Raw genomic sequence first — 22,435 nt, 5'->3', positions numbered from 1 at the left:
TTGAGCTTGCAAAGTAGCCACCCCATCTCGCGGATATCCCTGAGCTCCCGTTGTCGTCCCCCGCGCGAGCTCCTGCCACCGTTCATGTACTTCCGCGTCGTTGGATTCCACCATCCCCACCGAGCTCCTCCCTACTGCCGGATTCGTCTCTTGACGTGAAGAAAGAAGAAGAGTAAAGTTATATAATAATTGTACATATTGAAAAAAGAAATGAAGGTGAGGACACAATCAGACGGGCGGATGGTCTCTCCGGCCTCAGCCTAGGTCATGCATTTTGATAGACCGGTATGTCATGTCGATGATTTATTGATCTGTATCTCCAAATCCTTCCTCGGAGCCAATCATTTACGTGGCTTGCCATTAGATGTTGTTAACATGGTGTCCGTGAGGGGTTTTGCTTGCAAACCCCTTTTCACCTCTGCTTGCAAGATCCTAAGACTGCCAAACACATCATTCTAGAGTCTAGATTGCCCTTTTATGCGCCAAGGTTGTGTGGTCAAAGGGTTACTTCAAAGCTTGGACAACCTTTCAATGTCATACCTCTAAATCATTATATACCAGTGGGGAACTATTGGCAACTAGAGGGCCTAAACAAGAAGGAGAGGTCCAGCTAGAAGGTTGCATGCATATATGCTCACGGCTTGGACGTCATGGAAACAACTGAATAACATGGCCTCAATCAAAATTTCTCCTCGCATGACGATGTTGACACTAAATATTGATGATGCAAGGTGCTGAAAGTTGCCTCGATTGACAAAATGCACTTGAAGATCTCTTCAAGCCACCTGATTACCAAGGCTTCCGCTTCTTTAGTGGTTTGTTGTCTACGTTTGTTTCCTGGTTTTGCTTGGTTCTAAAACATACTTCCTTTTAATTTTAATTTTAATTTTTTTGTCTGTAGGTAAGCTATATGTTAGTCAAGCTCATGCTTGGGTGATGCATCACTTGGCCCTTGAACCTCACCTCGGGGTATTTTCTCCACCCCTTCTTACCTTGAAAAGCAGGGTCACGTTATGAGGATTGTTTTCTATATATAAGAAATTGTTGGGTATCTCTTCCCCGTTTTTTCCTGCTAGGGTCAGAAATCTTATATTTCCCATATCCATATAACATTAATTGAGTCCTTGGGGTTCCAAAATATGCTTCTTTTACTAGTCTCTTCGGAAACTAAAAACCTTGAACCAAGAAGAATTGCACCCATTTTGATAGCGACATAAAATGAAGGATCATTGTGTTTCATCTTGTGTGGATCAGGTCACACGATGTAACGTGTCTTTAGAAGATACACAATCCTCCTTGAAATGGATCTAGATTGTGTATGTGCCAAAAACATGAATTAACCCGAAATATTGGCACTACAATCTGTACCACGATCCGGGGCAAAACTATCGTTTCGAGTTAGGCGTAAACGCTTTCTCACCCAACCATTCTCAAGCAAGATCACCTAAGAGAAAAACACTGGTGCAGTCAATGGAGCAGAGGAGAAGGTGATAGAGATGAGATTAGCATGCTAGTAGCTATTTTCATTGATAAGGGAAGAGTATAGTTACATAACAATTGTACAAGAAAAAAATGAAGGTGAGGTCACAATTAGACAGGCATTGATGGTGTGTACTCCCGGGCCACGACCTATGTTATGCAGTTTGATGGATCGATACATTCTGACGATGACTCGCTGATCTGGAGCTCCAAATCCACCAATAGAGCCAATAATTTATGTGTCTTGCCATTGGATGTCGTCGACGTGCTATCCATGAGGGGTTGCCTGCAACCCATTTATCCCCTCTGCTTATAGACTGCCCAACACATGCATTGCGCAGACTGCCCTTTCCGCGTGCCAAGGTTGTGGGTGATCAAAGGGTACTTCAAAGATTGGACAACCTTTCAATGTCATACCTCTAAAGATTAATCTGCCACCGAAGGACAATTGGTGTATGTAACTAAAGGTCCTAAACAACAAGAAGAACTCCAACTGGAAGCCCGCATATATGCTCGCGGGTTGGATGACATGGAAAGAACAAAATTATAGTCTTGAACCAAAACCGCTCCTCTTATAACCATGTTTTCACATGCATTGTTGATGAGGCAAGGTGCTGGCATCCGGCTAGACGAAATGCACTTGAAGACCTCTTCAAGCCACCCGTTCACCTAGCTTTCATATTCTACAATGGCTACATGCGTGCCTTTGATTCCGATACACATTTTAGCAGGGACATCAAATGAAGATTATTGTGTACACATCATGTTGCCGATCTAGTCTCCTAGCGTAACCCACCTTTAGAAGATACACAATCTTCCTTGAACTGGATTTAGCTTGTGTATGGGCCATCTACATAGATTAACTTCAAATAGGCACTACGATATTTCATCTAGCCACATTATGCGCCCCATTAGACGGGACAAAAACAATTGTTCTGAGGTAGGCTTAGCCGCTCTCTCACCTCGCCTTTCTCAAGCTAGAGCACCTATAATGGTGCGGGCAGTGGATCGGAGGGATAAGGTGATGGAGATGAGATTAGCATGCGATAAAGTGACGTAGTGTAGCTGGGGTTGTAGGGTTTAAGGATGCGTTTGCCATTTCCACTGACCCCCTTTGCCCTTCCTTTCTTCTTCTTCTTCTTCATTTTAGTGTTTTTTATTTGTCTTTGCCTATGACTGCGCTTAATTTTTAAACAACCGACTATAAAATAAGCAAAACACACCGTGGTTCATCAACTGCAAAATGCGTCTAAGGAGGCATCATGCTAAAAGCCTCAAAGGACCAACGCACCAGAACAACAATCGGCCGATGAAGAGAAGGGTAGATTGGAAGGATCCAACTTGTAGACACATGAACACGGACGAACGAAAACAAACACCGACCGAATCCCATGAGACCTGCCGGAGGCACACATTCACATGCCCTCTGATGACGTGAGGTGCAGCGCCAGGATGGGGGCTAGGCGTGGAGAAACTTATTCCATCTTCAAGAAGTTGTCGCACGCTCGTTTTTCTGAGCAAGACACAAACCCTAAAAAGATTCGGAAAAACACCTAAAAATGAAGCATGAGCCCTGCCGCCGGGAAGGGGGTGAGATCCACCACACCTCCTGTGTCTCCATGGCCCTAAAGCCATATGAGACGAGGTAGATCAGCAGCTGCGCGTGGAGGAGGCGAGGAACCCTAAATGCCTGAGGGTCTTCCTTCTATTTCCGCAGATTGTGCTGATATCTCACCATTCCTCTACTGTGATACCTTATATTATTAAAGAAAATATTTTTGTGTTTTTTTGTATTTTTTTATCGTAGGCACACATAATGTATATACATGTTCTCTTGCTTTGGAGGTTTAGAAGCACAACCATGCATTGGAAATGTTGTTAAATTTACTCCTCGCAAACAAGAATATTACTGATAAATTTACAAAGAATTGCAACGGCGAAGATAAAAACGTTTGAGCACTTGTTGTCAGCCGATGGCCAAAGTAGAAACAGGTTTCATCTGATGCATGCGGCTGGCCTGATCCTGGCCGGTCCCCCAAGCTGGCGGGGACGTACGTAGGACAGAATCGTCGCGCGGGCCCACCCAATCATTCTTAGTTATTACGGCACGTCCACATCGCAGCTCTGCACGTGAAACCCCTCCTAATTAAACCAACCAAATCCCAGCTTTCTTGCCAAGCAAGCACCCCAGCAGTCGAGGGGAGCTGTGTGGCGTGGAGCGTGGCGTATGTCCAGGAGAGATGCCCGAGTTTTACCTCCGAGACACTGCCCACCGGGGCCCGCACCGCCCGGAAGAGAGAGAGAGTGAGGGAATATGCCGCGGAGCCCCTGCCCAGTCCCACCATCCTCCCCCTTCCTTCTTCCACATCGACGCCATCGGCGCACCAGGTGCCGTCGCCGACGGTTCGGCCTCTCGGAGAGCGGCCGCCTGACGCGGGGCGACCGCGTCCGCGTCGATGGCCGACGGAGGAGCGACATCGAGCGCCGTCGCTGGAGGCCGCTTCGAGGGGCGGCCGGCGAGCGCCGCGGGCGGGGCGTGGGCCCTGCTCTCGACGGCGCACTCGGCGCTGGGTCATCGGCCAGTTCAGCTACCCGGATCAGGAGGACGCGCTGCTGTGCCAGCGCCTCGTCCGCCGCACCGGCCGGCGCCGCGGGCCGGCTCGTTCCCCGCCAACGCCGTCGAACGGCGCGCCTCGTGCCGCGGCCTTCTTCCGCGCGGCCGCAGGTTCGGCCTCGCGGCGATTGGCGGGCGGCGTCGACTGCATTCGGCCGCATCGACGCGGGGCGACGGGGAGCGCGTCGGTGGCCGGCGGTGGCGCGGTGTGCAGAGCGACGGCGAGCGCCGCCGCTCGAGGTTGCTTCGAGGGCGCAGCGGCATGGACCGGCCGCGAGCGCGGCGTACGGGGCGTGGCCCCTCCTCTCCGTACCCAGGGCCTTGTGCCTGGCACGGAGGCTGCCGAAGACGGTGTCGGCGGAGATGGGCGCGCTGCCGCGCCAGCGCTTCGGCCGCGTCGGCTCGTTCGACGTCGAAGCTCCCGATGTCCCGGTATGTACCGTCACCAGCTCTCCCCATCCGCTCCCAGCAGCCACCGTGAATTAAATTGGCTTCAGTTTCGTTGCGGGCTTGGTGTTTGGGATATTGCCTAGGCGAGATCTGGTTTCTCTGCAATGTTGACATTGCCCTGCCCTGGGGATGAATTAGGCACTTCTTTGTTCACTGCACCCTGAGTAGGTGTTGCAGGTAAATCCCCAAATCGGATACTTCCAGGAGGAGTGTGTTCCTCATATGTTCTTGGCTCAGTAACTATTGCAGAGATGAGCTTATCCAGGTGGCTAGCTTGCATGTTTGTGAAGTAACCTTGCATGACCATGAAGTTGGTGTTAGCTTGCTTGGAGAAATCCGAGAATTCCTTACGGTCTTCTTCTCTTTGTCGCTGCAGAGTTTTGACATCCAGCTTCAGAGACTCCATCTCCACCAAGTGTCCGAGTGCCTCGTGTCCTCGGATGTTTCATCAGTTACAGGGCCTGACAGTGGGTTGCTGAGGTTCGTTAGGTTGGTTTGGGCGGTGATGTAATGATAGTCTCAAACGGGCTTGCCTGTACCGTGCAGGTTCTATTGGGTTGTTCACGTCTGTGAGACGCCTGTGCTATGCAAAATTTTAGTTAACCTTCGGTAGATTTGATGTTGCCATGTGTAGTATCAGTGTTGGTACTTTGTGGTTTGCAAGCTAGTCTTTGCTCTTAATTTTGTGAATGCCTAATTAGGGTGCATTTCTGATAAACAAGAAAAGATAGCTTTGCGTTGACTTGCTTCCACATTTGTGTTCTTGCTAGGGACTGTTTAAAATGCTGGGATCAGTTTTGGAGACTGACCTACATTTTAGTACTGCTGGTGCATTTCCTTTTAGTCTTAGATCATAAACTACTCTTGCGAACATAAATAGATGATCTCAAATTACCATAGTACTGTGGAAATGGTTTAATGCTACTTCTGGCGTTCTTACTTCAGCATCTGTATGCCCATGCAATGATTTGCTTTGAGCCTAGTTCTTATTCTCCTATCATTAAGGTTGACCAAGATTGTTAAAATGTTTGCGGAAAATTGTGTGCATAACATGCCCGAAACTTTTCCTTTTATCGAGTCTGTATCTTTGTTACTTACTGCAGTTGTTTCACACATAAAAGAAAGTCAATAACAATTTGCTCTGTTCTGATTATGTTCAGGACATTGGAGGATGTGATATCCAAAAACAAGAAATTCAGGAGGCAGTTGAGCTACCATTGACACACCATGAGTTGTACTGCTCTATGGTCCTTCAGGCACTGGCAAGACCATGCTTGCTAAAGCGGTGGCACATCACACTACTGCTGCTGGTTCAGAGTTTGTGCAGACGTACTTGAGTGAGGTAAGACGCGGATAGTTGTAACATGCATTTGTTAACCTTGTTTCTGCGTTCAGTATTTCTGTTGTCCTTTTGTTCTTACAAAAATATAGCATGTGTTAAGCTTTGATCATGTAACCAATGCCTATTTTGTTAGGTGTCGACTAGGTTTCCTTGTTTATGCTCGAGACTCCCAGTGTAAAAAAGTTGGACTTGTTTGAACTGCAGTGTTCTGGGAGATCTGTTAACACAAGGTTAAGACTTAAGGCTATACCTAAGCAGTGCGTTAACATCTGATACGATCTTTTTGTTTGTGTTCTGTATACATCTTACATGCAAAAAACATTTAGTTACTGTATGCATTACCAAGCAAGTAAACTGTTCTTAATATAGCCTATGATGCTGTCAGTAATATTGCGTATGCTTCTTAATGTTTCTGGTAGTGGTTTATATATTCTTCTTAGGGTTTATCACAAAAAATTGCTATGTGAAGCTTTTCTTAGGTTGCTACTTATCACTTCTTTTGTTGATGCATTGTATCATAATACTATCATTTATGTGATGTATTCCGCGTAGCTGAAGAGAATGCCCCGGCTATAATATTCGTCGATGAGATTGACGCTATAGCTAGTGCTCGGTTCGATGCTCATACTGGGGCTGACGAGAAGTTCAGCGTATTCTGATGGAGCTACTCAATCAGGTAAAAGTTTCTAGTTATAATTGGTTTGCTGGAACTCGAGTTGTTTGCCACTTTAATCCTTGAAATCAAGCATTTGGAACATGCATATAGATGTAAATGGAAAACAAGACACTGACTTAGATTGTAAACCTCAGTTGTTTAGTTCCAATTTTTACAAAATGTATACATGCTCTTAGAATTAGTATCTGTGGTTTTTTAAAGGATAGGAAGTAACTTCCTGAAAAGGCTACTGTTAAGACTACTACATGCAACTTTCTCATGCCTTTAGCTCTATTTATTGCCTGCTGCTGCTACAACTGAAATAGAGAGATTGCTCTGTTGTTATTCATTTGGCCCGAATTTGGATTACAAAGCTATTAATGCTGGAAAGAGTGCCAGAGGGTGCATTGAGGAGTGGTAGCCTAATTAGAGGTACTGCTGATGAGTGAGTGAGGGCAATGCATTTTTCCTCTTGTAATATACACTCTGATTTTAATTCCATTTGCTGAAGTATACTCTGATTGTTTTATGGGGAAATGATGATGGAGAAGGGATATCACTGTATATTAATGCCATACCAATGGAAATAGATTAGAGAATAGTACTTTTCCTTGAGCTTTACGTTTAATAATGATTGTTCTGTATATTTGGCCGGAGGAATGTTTGCTTTATACTCTATAAAATGCAGAAATGCAAAGGCTAGTCCGCTCCCTAACTAATTGCTCTCTGACAACCGTATATCAGGTTTCCAACTCAAGGTACCATTGGTCGAACTCAAGATGTCGTTGTGGATCAAGGACCACCTTGAGACTTCATCTACGCTGAAGAAGCTACTTTTGATGCTTGTTCTCTATGGTACTTCTATGGTGATAGTGGATGGTATTGTCACACCAGCAATGTCAGGTTCATATATTTCTGTTGCATTGTTCGTCGTATTTCTCTTCACCCAGTCTTATGATCTTACATATTTGCTTTCAGCAGTACCATTGTGTTACCAGTTTTCGTCTTCTCACAGTATTACTTGCATTTTTTTTCCTGTCGGTAAAATCTGCAGTGATAACTGCTGTCAATGGCTTGAAGGTTGGAATATCTAGTCTTAATGAAGGTGACCTTGAATATGTTGGTTGATATTAACCGGTTAAATAGAAAAATGTGTTACTGCATAGAAGTGCAGGATAGTCACCTTCTATTTTGATTTATTTTTTCCGCGTTTCTAATTGTTCTCGAGTCTGTAAAGGTTTGGAACATTCAAAGTCGGGCTTGCTGTTGGACGTGCCTTGTTCATATGGTTTTGCTGCCTTTCTGGGATAGGAGTTTATAATATATGATACAGAAGTATTACGCGCATTGGGTCCTATATATATCTACTACCCTTTTGAATGAAACCCAACTCAAGCTTGGATGTCTCCCTGCGGCTGCCTTTTATGTTCAACATGTATGCTTTTTGACCATATTCTTAATGTTAGTTGTGATTAAACTTCTTTGAAGTTCTCTAAGAATGTGTTTGCTTCAGGTGCATAGTTTTTGCTTGACTTAAATATAAAATTAGTTACTGTCTGTCAAGTCCTTTCGTTTTTCTTCTATAGGAACTCTGAAACTCATAAATATGTTGAGTACATTTGTGGTGTTACTAAACATAACTAGACCACTTGTTCTTACTAGTAACTGCGCCTCATGCAATGCACGTCATGACCAAATTCAACATCTTGCATCAGATTGTGGAACCTCTGTCTTAAATGCCATGTGCCTCTGGATTTGATATTATGGAAAAGAGAAAACTAATTTCGAGATATAAGACACTCACGCTAAAACTACTATTTCGAGATATGTGCCACTCATGCTTCTATCTTACTATGACACTAAAACTATTTGCATCGTCACCAACATGAGGCATTTCTGAAACTCAGGTCCTCACAGAGATCCTAGAAAGATTCAAATGGTTTCCCCCCTCTTATATTTAGAGTCAGCATCCAGTATATTCACAGGCCACTTAGTTAATAGTTAAAGCTACTTCAACTTAAGATTAGAGGTCAAACATCAGGGCAAATAGATTAGAGAATAGTACTTTTCCTTGAGCTTTATGTTTAGTAATGATTGTTCTGTATATTTGGCAGGAGGAATATTTGCTTTATACTCTCTAATACTATGCAGGAATGCAAAGGCTAGCCTGCTCCCTAATTAACTGCTCTCTGAGATGCAGACTAAGGCATAGCCTAGTGGTGGGAAGGGGCTGCTGATGCCTTCCCACCCAAACAGGTTCAAGGCACGGTACTTGCAATTTGGGTTTGTTGCACCAATTATGCTGTAGGGGGTTCCCTTACAGTCTTTCTGTCAAAAAAAAAAAACTGCTCTCTGAGACCCGTATATCAGGTTTCCAGCTCAAGGTACCGTTGGTAGAACTCAAGAGGTCTTTGTGGATCAAAGAGCACCTTGAGACTTCATCTATGCTGAAGAAGCTACTTTTGATGCTTGTTCTTTTTTGTACTTCTGTGGTGATAGCGGATGGTGCTGTTACACCAGCAATGTCAGTTTCATATACTTCTGATGCATTGCATATTTGCTTTCAGCAGTAGTATTGTGTTACCAGTTTTCATCTTATCACAGTATTAATTCCATTTTTTTTCTGTAGTTTAAGTCTGCTGTAGATGGCTTGAAGGCTGGAATATCTAGTGTTAATGAAGATGACCTTGATAAAAAGATGTGTTACTGGCTTAATGCTTAGAAGTGCAGGATGCTCACCTTCTATTTTGATCTTTTTTGTCAGGTGAAGTGGTCATGACGTTGCATTTCTCGTTGTTCTAATCAGTCTGCAAAGGTTTGGAACACGTAAAGTTGGCTTGCTGTCTTTTTGGGACAGGAAGGGGCTGCCTTTTATGTGAAACATGTTTTTTTTTTACCTGTTGATGTGTTAGTTGTGATGAAACTTATTTGAAGTTCTCTAAAAATGTATTTGCTTCAGGTGCATATTTTTGTTTGAGTGACATAAAATTTGTTACCGTCTGTCATGTGTCCTTCTGTTTTTTCTCCTATAGGATTCCAAAACTCACAAATATGCTGAGCGCATTTGTGGTTTTAGTAAACATAATTAGACTTTTTGTTCTTACCAGTAACTGTGCCACGTGGAATGCGCTTGATGACCAAATTGGACACACCGCAAGCACAAGAATTTGAAGGCATCCTCTCTGCTGAGTTCATATTGTGGAACCTCTGTTGTTAACATTAAATGTCATGTACATCTGTATTTGACATCATGGAAAAGAGAACTAATTCCTTTCATTGCTAACAAATTTAACTCATTATTGCTAAAATTATTATTTCGAGATATAAGCCAAACACGCTTCTGTTTTACTAAGATACAAAACGATTTGCATCAGTCAACAATATGACGCATTTCTGAAACCTCAGGTCCTCGCAGAGATGCTAGAAAGATTGAAATGGTTTCCCCCCTGTTATATTTTGAGTCAGCATCCAGTATATTCACAGGCCACTTAGTTAATAGTTAAAGCTACTTCAACTTAAGGTGAGAGGTCAAACATCAGGGCAAGCAAATGACGCTCTAGTGATTTTGGATTTACTATCCATTTAATAATCAGTACTATGGGTTCTGCGTTAGTAAAGTATGTAAAGAGAGGGTAATCTTGAATCCAAATTAATGGCAAATTCTGTAAGAGGATATTACTGGAAATAATCATCACCTAGAAAAATGTAAGAATCCTCTCTAATGTTGTGTTGCATAGACCCTACAAATAGTGTGGACTTTATGGACACTCTCATCACCCAGTGTACGATATGAACGATATTAGCCTTTGCAATACATAATATATGTGATTCTACATTTACTTACCTTAGGTTGGAAGTAAGTATATCTTAAGCATTGAGTAAAGTTTGTAGCGTAGATATTTACAAGATTGGTTTTTCTGCAGAGGATCCGAGGCAATGTTTGCTGATTTGCTACTCTGTTAGATCAGTTCAACTAGTCTATCAGTTCAGTTTGTCTTTTGCACTGCTGAGGGCTCCATGTTGCACTTCCAACACCTAGTTGAGAACTTACTATTGCTCATATGGTGCAGCTTACCTTTGCATGTCTTGTCCTTCCATGCCTTCTACTGGGTTACCCAGGGCAAACTGCAGTTTTTGTGGAGAACTTGACTGAAAATGAGAAGACCTTCTGTCTATCCCGAGTAAGACAAACTAGTTTGTTTACGCGCCTATTTCAAATCTGATATGTTTATTGCCATGCACTTTTTTCACACATTATGAAATAATTTTTAATATTATAGTGAAACTAAGCTTCTTTTTACTATCTTTATCCATTTATGCTACAAACTTATAACACTTTACTCCATTTATGCTGATTTTACAGTGTTTCTCAGGATATACGGTGTTGAAATTGCTAGCATTGGATCTGTTTAGTATGTGCCTATCATGTAAATTGAATTTGGTTGTTGAGAATGGTTGTCTGGTCAATATTACTTCGTGCTAAGTTGCCTTCTCTATCCTGATGGACTTGCATGGTAGTGTTAATCTCCTTACAACACTGCCGATCCCACTATTTGACTTGGATCTGCAAACATACAGAATATTTATAACATACTCCCTCCGTCCCAAAATAAGTGTCTACTTTGTACTAGCTCTAGTACAAATTTGTACTAAGCTCAAGACACTTATTTTGGGACGGAGGGAGTATGTTATTTTGAATAAAGAGCAATGTCCTAAGTCATTCATGCGCTGATTTGTTATATATAATTCCTTTCTTTCATTTGAATTGTCACCACTACCGCCACATAATCTTTCTAATGCCCAGTATTTACTACAGGCATAGCCGAACTTGGGGTCATGATGATCACTACCATATTGGTGACCATCATAGTGCTTCTGATATGTGGCAGGTCAACATCATTGTCGATCTATGCTTTCTCATCATCCTCCTATGCCTGCAGCTATTTTTCTTTTCTTCAGTTATAGGGAGTGTAGGAGATGGTAGTTGGGTTCTTTTGATATTTGCGGCTATATGTACAGAAGGACTATGGGACCAAGTTGAAGTACGAAACTGACGTTAGGCAAAAAAATAAAAATCGGTGGATTTAATGATCTTTGGTCTCTCCTGACTGTAACCCGTGCCTGCCATTCATTCGACGATCTTTTTTGTCTGCATCAAGTGGGTTTTTGTTCCTGTCGTTCCTCAGAATGAAAGGTTTCTTTTTCACCGGGTCTCAGCCCAAAGAACTACCATATGTTCTGCTGCATTGCTAGGTACAAGCATAGAAATAGTTGTGTTTTGGAAACAGAATAAAAATACATTTCCGTGTTCAATCCTTTTGCAGTTTGGCTGGTCATTTTGAAATTTTCAACTTTACAATTCAATGTATGTTGCCCTGCCCGCGATGATACAGGTATAGCTACACGTGGTGCCTATTTATTTTATTTTTGGCATCTGTTGCTATCAAGCTCTTTGATATGATACTACAATAATCTCGATTGGTTTAGCAGCAGTTAGACATTTGGTGTTTGGCAGACTGCCAATTGCTTTTATTCTCTTTTTGAACAAGCTGTATATACTAGCGTGTTCGGGAGAAAAAGGGCACAATCATTGGATAATAATTGAATAGAAGTTTTGTCTCATTTAGTGTTTTGTCACCATGTATTAGTCTTGGCCATGGGCAGCTCGGTCCGGACAGCCCGACCGACCCGGCCTGAAAAAGCCCAACCTGGCTTTGCCCACGGGCTGGGCTTGGGCCTAGATTTTGAGCCTGACGGTCGGGCCGGGCCGGGCCCGTCATATTTGTTGTGTAAGGAAGAGGTCTGGCGGGCTTTTAGTGTGATGGCCGGGCTCAAGACTGATTTTTAGGCCCAATGGCCGGGTCGGGCTCGGGCCTGGGTTTTTTGCATCGGGCTTTGATAGGCCCGGCCCGACAGATGGCCAGGTATACCATGTATGTAGCTCTTTCAAAAAAACACAGAATAGCACAAGCGAAACAACCAAAGTGGCTTTTTAAAAAAAAAAAGACACCCAAAGGGCATCTTAAAACTGAAAATTATTAAGGAAACAGTAGAAAATAACATGACAAGAAAATAAAACTACAGCGAAAATCACACTGCCCATCTTCTTCTTCGCTTGTATGTGTCCGCAAAAGTTTGAAAAATACACTGTTGCAATAGCCACACGTTGCTAGAAATGAAATGCACAGTAAATGTTGAAGGAATATTGGTTGAGGCATCAGCCCCACTACGCAGGCTTTCAATCCTTCACCATCGGTCCAAAGGGTTGGAAAAACTAGCTCATTAGCTCATGCCGCAAAACAACTCAGAAGAAGCGGTTGAAGTCGCCACACTAAAATCCAGTAATTGTTTCCCTTTATTGTCACATAAATTACCAAAATCCGCAGAGAGACAACATATTAGGCAACACCAACCCTCACTAGCCCTTTGTAAGCAACTGGATCGGATATCGTCGACATAGGGAGAGGGTTTTTTTTTTGCGAGAAAATGTCGATCTATTCATCTTCAATCAGGGCAGTACAATGAACACCAGAAGTAATAAAAATTACATCTAGATTCATAGACCACCTGCCGACGACTACAAGCACTGAAGCAAGCCGAAGGCGCGCATCTGTCATCGCCACTCCGTCGACATCGACAAGGAAACAAAAAAAAAATGCATAGGGGAAACAAGAACTTGTTCAACCCTAAAAGGTGAATGGGATGGATCCCCACTCCTCTGGCCGCTGACGAACCGTCGAACATGATCGAGGAGGGGAGTCATGACCGCGGCGTGGAAAAGACATTGGGTTGTCCCATACCCTAACTTGGCCAGTTAATCCGGCTTAGGCAAGCAACATTGAGTTATATTCGTGACTCGTTCCCCAACCCAAGCTGCAAGCAAGGTCTCCCAAACGCTGGAGCTTCGACCCTCGCATCTCTCCCACTCGGTGGGTTGTCGGCGGCCAGATGAGTGGGGTCCCACCCCCTTTTGTTTTTCTTAGTTCTAATAGGTTCTTATTTTTCTTAGTTCTTGGATCCCTCGCGTCATCGGACGAGGCGGTGGCGGTGATAGCGCATTGGAATAAGCTCTCCTTCCCTACCTGACGACGTTTGATTTGACCTCCACGAAAGAATTGCGAGGATAGACCTACAAAACAAGCATTATGGTTTTCAATTTTTTTTATCGTTTTATATCTCGTTGTTTTTTCCAATATATTATGTACTGTTTTTCTTGTTAATCCGATATAAGATGCCTTTAAGCTTTAAAAAATATATTTTTTAAAAAGCGTTATTAAGTTCTATTCCTACTGTAGCTTGGAGATCGAATCCGTGTGAGTTTGGCATAGGCAAACAGTGGCCCGGCTACTACTACTGCCTTTCCCTTCTTCCAAGCAAACCACTGTTCGCGGCTCAGGTTCCTCCGCACACATCTCCGCTTCCTCTCGACGGATCGGAACCGCAGACCCGCCCCCGCCACCAAACCCTAGCCCCCCGCCCCCCGCCGCCCGCGATGTCGGCCGCGGCCGTCGCGCCGAGCCCACCGGCGCCGCTCCCGTCGGCGCCCCCGCCGTCCTACCCCGCGGCGCCCCCCGCCCCCTCCGCCGAGGACGACGACGACCTCTACGGCCGCCTCAAGTCCCTCCAGCGCCACATGGAGTTCGTCGAGATCCAGGAGGAGTACGTCAAGGACGAGCAGAAGAACCTGAAGCGCGAGCTGCTGCGCGCGCAGGAGGAGGTCAAGCGGATCCAGTCGGTGCCGCTCGTCATCGGCCAGTTCATGGAGATGGTCGACGGCAACAACGGCATCGTCGGCTCCACCACCGGCAGCAACTACTACGTGCGCATCCTCAGCACCATCAACCGCGAGCTGCTCAAGCCCTCCGCCTCCGTCGCCCTGCACCGCCACTCCAACGCGCTCGTCGACGTCCTGCCCCCCGAGGCCGACTCCAGCATCTCCCTCCTCGCCTCGTCCGAGAAGCCCAACGTCCTCTATTCGGTATGGATTTTCTCAGATCCGTGTGCGCCCTAGCTCAATTTTAGGTTTATTAGGAAATTGCTGTCTTCGATTTTGCCAACCCTGGATTCATTTGGGATCCTGAATTTGTTGACCACTTTAGGATTCACACTAGCTGGTCTCCGTAACATGTATGTTATCTGCTTCTATTCTCAGTTATTTGCCCATAATAATAATAGTAGTAGCAGTAGGGTCATAGTTTCTTAGTATAATTGTTCAATGAACAGTAGATTATTGGCAGATAGATTGGTGGAATGTTGGATTTGCCTCTGGCCTGCCTTCAATTTGGGCGCACTTCATGTAGATTATGGCATCCTTTTAGGGCCTGTTCTGATCTCCTCCAACTTCACAAAACTTCACATGGCCAGCTTCTCACGCTAGCTTCCGGCTCTGCCTGGCGATCTCAATCTGTTCTGCTCGATGATAGCTTCTTCGAGTGATCCATTGGCTGGCAGCCCAGCTAGACCAAGATCTGTCCTGTTCGGTGGCATTTGGGCCGGCTGAAACCAGCCCATTTCGAGGGAGCAAGGAAAGTTTACGTATGAGGGAGAGCGAACCGTTTTCTTTACGAGGGAAAGTGCAAACCGTTTTCTTAAGCGGTGGCACATCGGCCGTAATATTCATCGAACTTCATCTTTTTTATTTGGTGGAGCTGGGCCGGCCTCGCTCCAGTTTTTTGCACTGGAATCGCCCAAAGCTTCCCGAAGCTAGCTTCCGGTGGCAAAATCGTTTGGCTCTGCTTCGCTCCAGAATTTTGTGAAGCGTGGAGTGGGAGGAGATCAGAACAGGCCCTTAGTAGATATGAACTGGTTGCGCTATAGTAGTAGATATTAGCGATGTTTGCGAAGGAATTGCTTTGCTGGAAATTCAAGTGTGCTTCAGTTGTTTCGGCAGTCATGTATGTATATAATGGCATCCTTTTAGTAGATATGAACTGGTTGCGCTATAGTGGTAGATATTGGCGATGTTTGCGAAGGAATTGCTTTGCTGGAAATTCAAGTGTGCTTCAGTTGTTTCGGCAGTCATGTATGTATATAATGGCATCCTTTCAGTAGATATGAACTGGTTGCGCTATAGTGGTAGATATTGGCGATGTTTGCGAAGGAATTGCTTTGCTGGAACTTCAAGTGTGCTTCAGTTGTTTCGGCAGTCATGTATGTATATAATCTCTGCAGCTTTTATGCAGGTAGTAGAAGTGCCGCATTTCTGATAAACAAGAAAAAATTGCTTTGCTTTAACTTGCTTCCACATTTTTTCTTGCTTGCTACTCTTTAAAATGCTGGGATCAGTTTTGGAGACTGACCGGCAAGTTTAGTACTGCCGGTGCATTTCCTTTTAGGTTATAAAACTACTCTCGCCAACATAACAGACGATCTTAAATCACCATACTACTGTAGGAATGGTCTAATAAATCCTTTAAATTTTATGCTATTTGTGGCTTTCTTACTTCAGCATCTGTATGCCCATGCAATGATTTGATCCTGTGTCGTTTTTTCCTATCCTTAAGGCCGGCCAAGATTGAACACTTTATTTCCTGAGAATTCTGTGCATAACATGACCATAACTTTTCAATTTATGAAGTCTGTATCTTTGTGAATTATGGAAGTTGTTTCATACAGTGAATTAAAAAGAAGTCAATAACAATTTGCTATGTTCTGTTATGTTCAGGACATTGGAGGATGTGATATCCAAAAACAAGAAATTCGGGAGGCAGTTGAGCTACCATTGACACACCACGAATTGTACAAGCAGATTGGTATTGATCCACCAAGAGGGGTGCTGCTCTATGGTCCTCCAGGCACTGGCAAGACCATGCTTGCTAAAGCTGTGGCACATCACACTACTGCTGCTTTTATCAGAGTGGTTGGTTCAGAGTTTGTGCAGAAGTACTTGGGTGAGGTAAGATGCGGATAGTTGTAACATGCATATATTAAACCTTGTTTCTGCACTCAGTTCTCCTTTCGTTCTTACAAAAAAACATTGCATGTGTTAAGCGTTGACCATGTAATAGATGCCTAGTTTGTTAGGTACTTGTTAGGTTTTCTTGTTTATGCTCAAGATTTCCTGCGTAATTTTTTTGCACGTGTTTGAACTGAAGTGTTCCGGAGAGATCTGTTAACACAAGGTTACAAGAATAAAACTACCTAAGCAGTGCCTGTTTAGTGTGAACATCTGATGCAACTTCTTTTTGTTTGTATTCTGTATACATGAATTACAACTTGCATGCAAAAATATATAGTTACTGTATGCATTACCAATGCAAGTAAACTACTGTTAATATAGCCTACGATTCATGCTGTCAGTGATATTACGTATTGCTTCTTAATGTTTCTGGTAGTGGTTCATACATTACACTTTACACAAGAATTTGCTACCTGAAGCTTTTCTCCGGTTTGCTACCTATCAGTTCTTTTGTTGATGCATTGTATCATTTATCTCACCTTAGGGCCCAAGGATGGTTCGAGATGTATTCCGCTTAGCTAAAGAGAATGCCCCGGCTATAATATTCATTGATGAGGTTGATGCTATAGCCACTGCTCGATTCGATGCTCAGACCGGGGCTGACCGAGAAGTTCAGCGTATTCTGATGGAGCTACTGAATCAGGTAAAGTTTCTAGCTGTACTTGGTTTGCTGGAATTCAGGTGGTTTGCCACTAATCCTAGAATATCATGCATTTCGGACATGCATATAGATGTAAATGAAAAAAGAAAAACACTTACTTAGATTGTAAAGCTCAGTTGTTTAGTTCCGATTTTACAAAATGTGTGCACACCCTTATATTAGGAATAATATCTGTCACTTTTTTAGGGTAGGAAGTAACTTCTGGAAAAGGCTATTGTTAAGACTATTACATGCAACTTTCTCATGCCTTGAGGGGTTTGAGTATCTCATTGTGAACTTTGTATGCAGATGGATGGATTTGATCAAACAGTGAATGTGAAGGTTATAATGGCAACCAATCGGGCAGATACTCTAGATCCTGCTCTGTTGCGTCCAGGAAGACTGGACAGGAAAATCGAGTTCCCCCTGCCGGACCGGAGGCAGAAGAGGCTTGTTTTCCAAGTAAGTTTCTTTGTAAATACTTTACATGGTATGCTTTTCAAAATATTACCGATAGTTGTTTGGAAAGTCTTCTCTATATTACAGTGTAGTAGATTGTATTGATGGTCTTGTATTCATAGTTCTTGCACTTGCAGTCATTTTCTTTAGAGTAGTAAATGGCTCTCAAACATTGATCTTTTTTTAAAAGAAAGTGGTGAACAAGGCAGATCTTTTGGTTGCAAGGATAATATTTGGTACCTAAACTGACCTAGAGCTCCAACTAGTAACTAATTAGTTATAAGCTTGCATCTAAGACCAAAATTTAACTACTGAAAATCTTAGTTTCTTGAACCTTTTCTTGGATTATATTTCGTTTGCATCTGATATTTATGATGGCCCCCTTTGTTTCAGGTTTGTACTGCTAAGATGAACTTGAGTGACGAGGTTGATTTGGAAGATTATGTCTCCAGACCTGATAAAATCAGTGCTGCTGATGTGAGTGCCTTCTCACTATGTTTTGAACAGTCTCTTCACTTGTACTACTGTAGCATAGGAAATTCATTGCCTCAGATCAATTAGGCCATGATAATTGATAACAATTCTGCAAATCCTTTACTCTAAAGTTCATCATAGTTAATGTACATTCTGCCCACCTTACATTCGTTTCATATTGACACTTGTAGTAGCAGTAGCATCGCCTTATTATGACATGTCATGTAGTAATTGATATTGTAAATTATATGCACCCTTTTCCTCCTTCCTTTTTTTAATGTTCATTGCGTCATTCTTTTTCAGATCACTGCTATTTGCCAGGAAGCTGGCATGCATGCTGTCCGCAAAAATCGCTATGTTATCCTCCCCAAGGACTTCGAAAAGGGTTACCGAACCAACGTCAAGAAGCCTGAGACAGACTTTGACTTCTACAAATGAGGCAACAAACTGTTAAGAGGATGCTTTATTTCCTACGGGCGACATGATTAACAGTCTAGATGAATTTGTGGATAGTCGCCTGATAGTAATATCCTTGTATCTCGGTGCTCCTGTAGTTTGCACGTTCAGTCTCACCAGTGTTGTTAAGCTACTTGTCTGTACAATTCCTTCCTAAAGTTTCGCTTGACCAGTTTGTGCTTGTGGAGGCTGTAATTGTCTTCCAAAGGAGAACCGAGTACCCCCTTTTCGTTCTTAAAATTTAAAGTGCATTAATCTTTTTGAATTTTAAACTTCTTCATATTCGATGAATGTTATATTAAATATTAACATTTAATATACCAGTTATCTATCGTGAAATGTATTATTATATTTATTTATTTGATATTGGAGATGTTGATATTTTTCTATGCTAATATAAAAAGCACAACTAGATCTGATATAAAATAAAGATGATTTTTTTTTAAAATTCCAAAAACGAAGAAGCTTTTCAGCTCTTGGTCTGTCCCACATGGCGATGGTGGTGTGCTCTCCCATCGGAGGCTGAAGAACTGATGGTCAAAGTCAGATTGAGCACCATTTTTTTTAACATTCCCATTGTCACAAACTCCAAATTTGCATCAAATATATACACAGTATTCTATATTTAAGACCCTACATTACACAAGGAAATAACTAAAATGTCTATAAAGCCACATTTTTTATTCTACGGGAAATGTCTATAAGCCACAAAAACCTATCTTCAAAATTTTGAAGCGGCCATACCATTTCGAATTCAATTTCAGAAAATTGTGCAATCCCAGAGCAGTTTCACTATATGGTTGCATATTGAGGTATACCACCTTCCTCAAATGTCCTCAATTGTGTGCATCTCAACATTTCTTCATATTTTTTTGAGCATGTAGCAGGTGAGATAGCTTTAGGTGATGCATGCATACAGAGATCCAGTGCCTTGCCCACAGCAAGGCACAGCGTAACTGGCGGGCGGACAGCCGTTGGGTGCAGGGGGGCGGATCAGATTGAGTGCTGTAGCGAAAAGCACTGTAGCTGACACTGTAGATCAGGGTACTGTGGATAATCTCCTGCAGACGAGTTACTGTAGCTCGAGGGTACTGTTCACGCGGATCTGTCCGTTGACCCTCGATCGGACGGTGTGGAGAGGGGAGCCAGTCACCGTACTGTTCACCGGTGACTTGCTCACAGCAAGTCCCTGGATCTCAATCCGCTTTTTACGGGTCTTCAGTATATCTTTTCTACAAGTGTGACGTGGCTTTAGGTGATGCATGCATACAGGCGCCAGGGCGTTCCCCTTTGAGGGGGGTTGCGGGAGTGCAACACTGTGCGTGCGGTCCATGCTCCTGGGCTATGGGCTGAGCTTGCAGCCCAGTGCGGTCCAAGTCAAGACGGGCCAAACGTGGGGGGCCAGAGCTAGGACTTTCTTTTGTGGGAAAGGACTTGTTCATCTTGGATGGTAGGATAGCACCAAAGGAGAGGAAGGGGGAGCTCCTATTTGGTGCTGTAGGCGCCTGTTGGAGAAGTGGCGCCTATAGCAACCAGAAGCAGGCCACAACCAATTAAACATCGCTCCATCGCACCCTTCGGATTCACTTTCACTCGCTCGCTAAAAAGAAATCGTTCGCTCCATCAACTCGCCTTGCTAGTATTTTGTTTTCCGTCTGTGCTGCGCTGCTGGTACAGGAAAAAGACCATCCTCCTTTTTTATAGTTTGAATATGTTCATGAAACAAAAATAAACTTCCTACATTTATTAAAAATATTCGTGGGTTAAAAAAGTTCACAAAATTGGAGAAAAAGCACTCAATTTTTTATGAAAAACGTTAATCGATTTTGAAATAATTCATCAATTTTAAAAAATATCATAGAATTTGAAACAAAGTTCATCAATTTTGAAACAAAGGTCATCGATTTTGAAAACTATTCATTGATTTTGAGAAAAAAATCATCGAATTTGAAAACAAATCATTGATTTTGGAAAAAGTTCATCAATTTTGGAAAAAAATCATCGATATTGAATTTTTTTCCATCGATTTTGAGAAAAGGTTCAAAAATTTGACAAAATGTTCATCGATTTTTTTTGAAAGTTCACAAATCTGAAAAGAAGTTCATGAATTTTGAAAATAGTCGGATTTGAGAAGAAGTTCATCGATTTTGAATAAAAAGTTCCTCGAATTTGAAAAAACTTCATCGATTGGATTTGAAAAGAAAGTTCATCAATTTGTTTAAAAAGTTTGCCAAAATATTTTAAAAGTTCATTAATTTTTTTTAAAATTTAATCAAGTTTGAAAAAGTTCATCATTTTAGATAAATAATTGTTTGAAAAAAGTTCAAAAATTTGAGAAAAGAAAAATGAAACAGGAAACAAAAAAAAGAAAAGAAGAAATATCGAAAACGCGCGGGGGGGGGGGGGGGGGGGGGGGTGGAGCATTTCCTATACATAGAAATATAAAACTAGAAGTAGGTATTCACAAGTGTTGAGCGTAGTGGTTAGTGTAGTCCACTCGGAAGGAAGAGATTGTGGGTTCGAACCCTGTCAATCGCACTCCCCACACACCTCCGGTTTGCTGGTTGAACTGCAATCGGCACATGAAGGGCCAAATTTGGTTCGCCGAGGAAGGGCACATCAAGGATGGAAGAATAAAAGTACCATGGAGAGATTCCTAAGAGTAGGAGCATTTTTTTAGTTCTATTGGCACTTATTTCAAGTCGAAGTGGAACCTAATTGTTTTGGAATTTTTTTTTGAGAGGGAGGCAAAAGATTTGCCTCATAAATCAATTAAGTAGAAGACATTTGTCCACATAATTAACCAAAAACCAGGAGAAAACCATCATGAATTGACGAGCGACACTCACACATAACCCCACACACACCTCAACATAGAGGGTCCCGTCAAGATCGCACACCGGCGTCATTGCCATCACTTCTCCCCCAACAGGCGTCATCGCCCTCCCTAAACTTTGAGCAAGCGATTATGATTTCGTCGAATATGAACATCGACCCAAACCTCGTCGTAGAGACTGTGTGGAAACACAAGAAGGCCCATGCCAGAACTCAGCCATCCATACCGAGAACAACGCAACTCCGACGCTGATGGAGAGCTCCGAAGTAATAACCATGCAAGGTTGGCGCCGTGGAAGACCACCAAATAGATCATCTCCTTCCTGTCATCGTCGCTATAGGGCCCCCGCCGCCGCAGCTCTGACTTCACCGTAATAAAACAACCTAAGATAACCCCACGGACACGCTGGAGAAGAGCCGACTACCTCAATCATTATCACACCTCCAACATCGCTCGCCCCATCATTGTTGCCACAGACGCCTATTGGGGAACGTAGTAATTTCAAAATTTTCCTACGCACACGCAAGATCATGGTGATGCATAGCAACGAGAGGGGAGAGTGTTGTTCACGTACCCTCGTAGACCGAAAGCGGAAGCGTTATATCAACGCGGTTGATGTAGTCGTACATCTTCACGATCCGATCGATTCAAGCACCGAAACTACGGCACCTCTGAGTTCTTGGCACACGTTCAGCTCGATGACGATCCCCGGACTCCGATCCAGCAAAGTGTCGGGGAAGAGTTTCGTCAGCCACGAGCCTCAACATTCATCAGACCACATACATCTGTATGTATGATTTCCAACAAATCTGTTGCTCTCTCCATAGTACCGGAAAATGGCGTTTTAGTCATCTTGCCCATGAGGCACAGTTCGCAAGTACCAAGTGATTCATAATCAAGTGGTTCCAAAAGTCCATCGGTATGGAGTTTCTTCATGCGTTTTACACCGATATGACCTAAACGGCAGTGCCACAAATAAGTTGCACTATCATTATCAACTCTGCATCTTTTGGCTTCAACATTATGAATATGTGTATCACTACTATCGAGATTCATAAAAAATAGACCACTC

At 43.1% G+C, this 22,435-nt stretch overlaps 2 protein-coding genes across 13 annotated transcripts; both read left to right on the top strand.

Moving 5' to 3' along the window:
- Positions 1-3,713: 3,713 nt before the first annotated feature.
- On the top strand, positions 3,714-11,631 carry LOC123187335 (uncharacterized). Of its 12 annotated transcripts, none has more exons than XM_044599185.1 (7): positions 3,714-4,525; positions 4,920-5,032; positions 5,704-5,885; positions 6,019-6,115; positions 6,438-6,561; positions 7,285-10,721; positions 11,357-11,631. In XM_044599185.1, exons 1-3 carry the CDS (start codon positions 3,794-3,796, stop codon positions 5,762-5,764), a joined length of 906 nt encoding a protein of 301 aa, XP_044455120.1. In that variant the 5' UTR covers positions 3,714-3,793; the 3' UTR covers positions 5,765-5,885; positions 6,019-6,115; positions 6,438-6,561; positions 7,285-10,721; positions 11,357-11,631. The 12 variants fall into 12 exon arrangements, 10 of the variants coding, with proteins under 10 accessions (XP_044455120.1, XP_044455116.1, XP_044455114.1 ...); XR_006493894.1 differs by having other exon boundaries at positions 3,764-4,525; positions 4,920-5,023; XM_044599181.1 differs by lacking the exons at positions 4,920-5,032; positions 6,019-6,115 and having other exon boundaries at positions 7,285-7,443; positions 9,170-10,721.
- A 2,294-nt stretch (positions 11,632-13,925) lies between these two features.
- On the top strand, positions 13,926-18,792 carry LOC123187334 (26S proteasome regulatory subunit 6B homolog). Its single transcript, XM_044599176.1, has 6 exons — positions 13,926-14,518; positions 16,205-16,435; positions 16,983-17,141; positions 17,448-17,600; positions 17,991-18,074; positions 18,375-18,792. Exons 1-6 carry the CDS (start codon positions 14,033-14,035, stop codon positions 18,507-18,509), a joined length of 1,248 nt encoding a protein of 415 aa, XP_044455111.1. The 5' UTR covers positions 13,926-14,032; the 3' UTR covers positions 18,510-18,792.
- The last annotated feature ends 3,643 nt before the right edge of the window (positions 18,793-22,435 follow it).

The sequence above is a fragment of the Triticum aestivum genome, chromosome 2A, assembly GCF_018294505.1.
Source record: "Triticum aestivum cultivar Chinese Spring chromosome 2A, IWGSC CS RefSeq v2.1, whole genome shotgun sequence".
Taxonomy (NCBI): Eukaryota; Viridiplantae; Streptophyta; class Magnoliopsida; order Poales; family Poaceae; genus Triticum; species Triticum aestivum.
The sequence above is the reverse complement of the archived record's forward strand: the minus strand, read 5'-3'. Positions and strand labels throughout refer to the sequence as shown.

Coding starts and splice junctions, on each gene's coding strand:
- LOC123187335 (XM_044599181.1), top strand. CDS start 3,794: ATGCCGCGGAGCCCCTGCCCAGTCCCACCATCCTCCCCCTTCCTTCTT. Junction 4,526..5,703: donor TCGAAGCTCCCGATGTCCCG/GTATGTACCGTC, acceptor GATTATGTTCAG/GACATTGGAGGATGTGATAT.
- LOC123187334 (XM_044599176.1), top strand. CDS start 14,033: ATGTCGGCCGCGGCCGTCGCGCCGAGCCCACCGGCGCCGCTCCCGTCG. Junction 14,519..16,204: donor AGCCCAACGTCCTCTATTCG/GTATGGATTTTC, acceptor TGTTATGTTCAG/GACATTGGAGGATGTGATAT. Junction 17,601..17,990: donor AGAAGAGGCTTGTTTTCCAA/GTAAGTTTCTTT, acceptor CCTTTGTTTCAG/GTTTGTACTGCTAAGATGAA.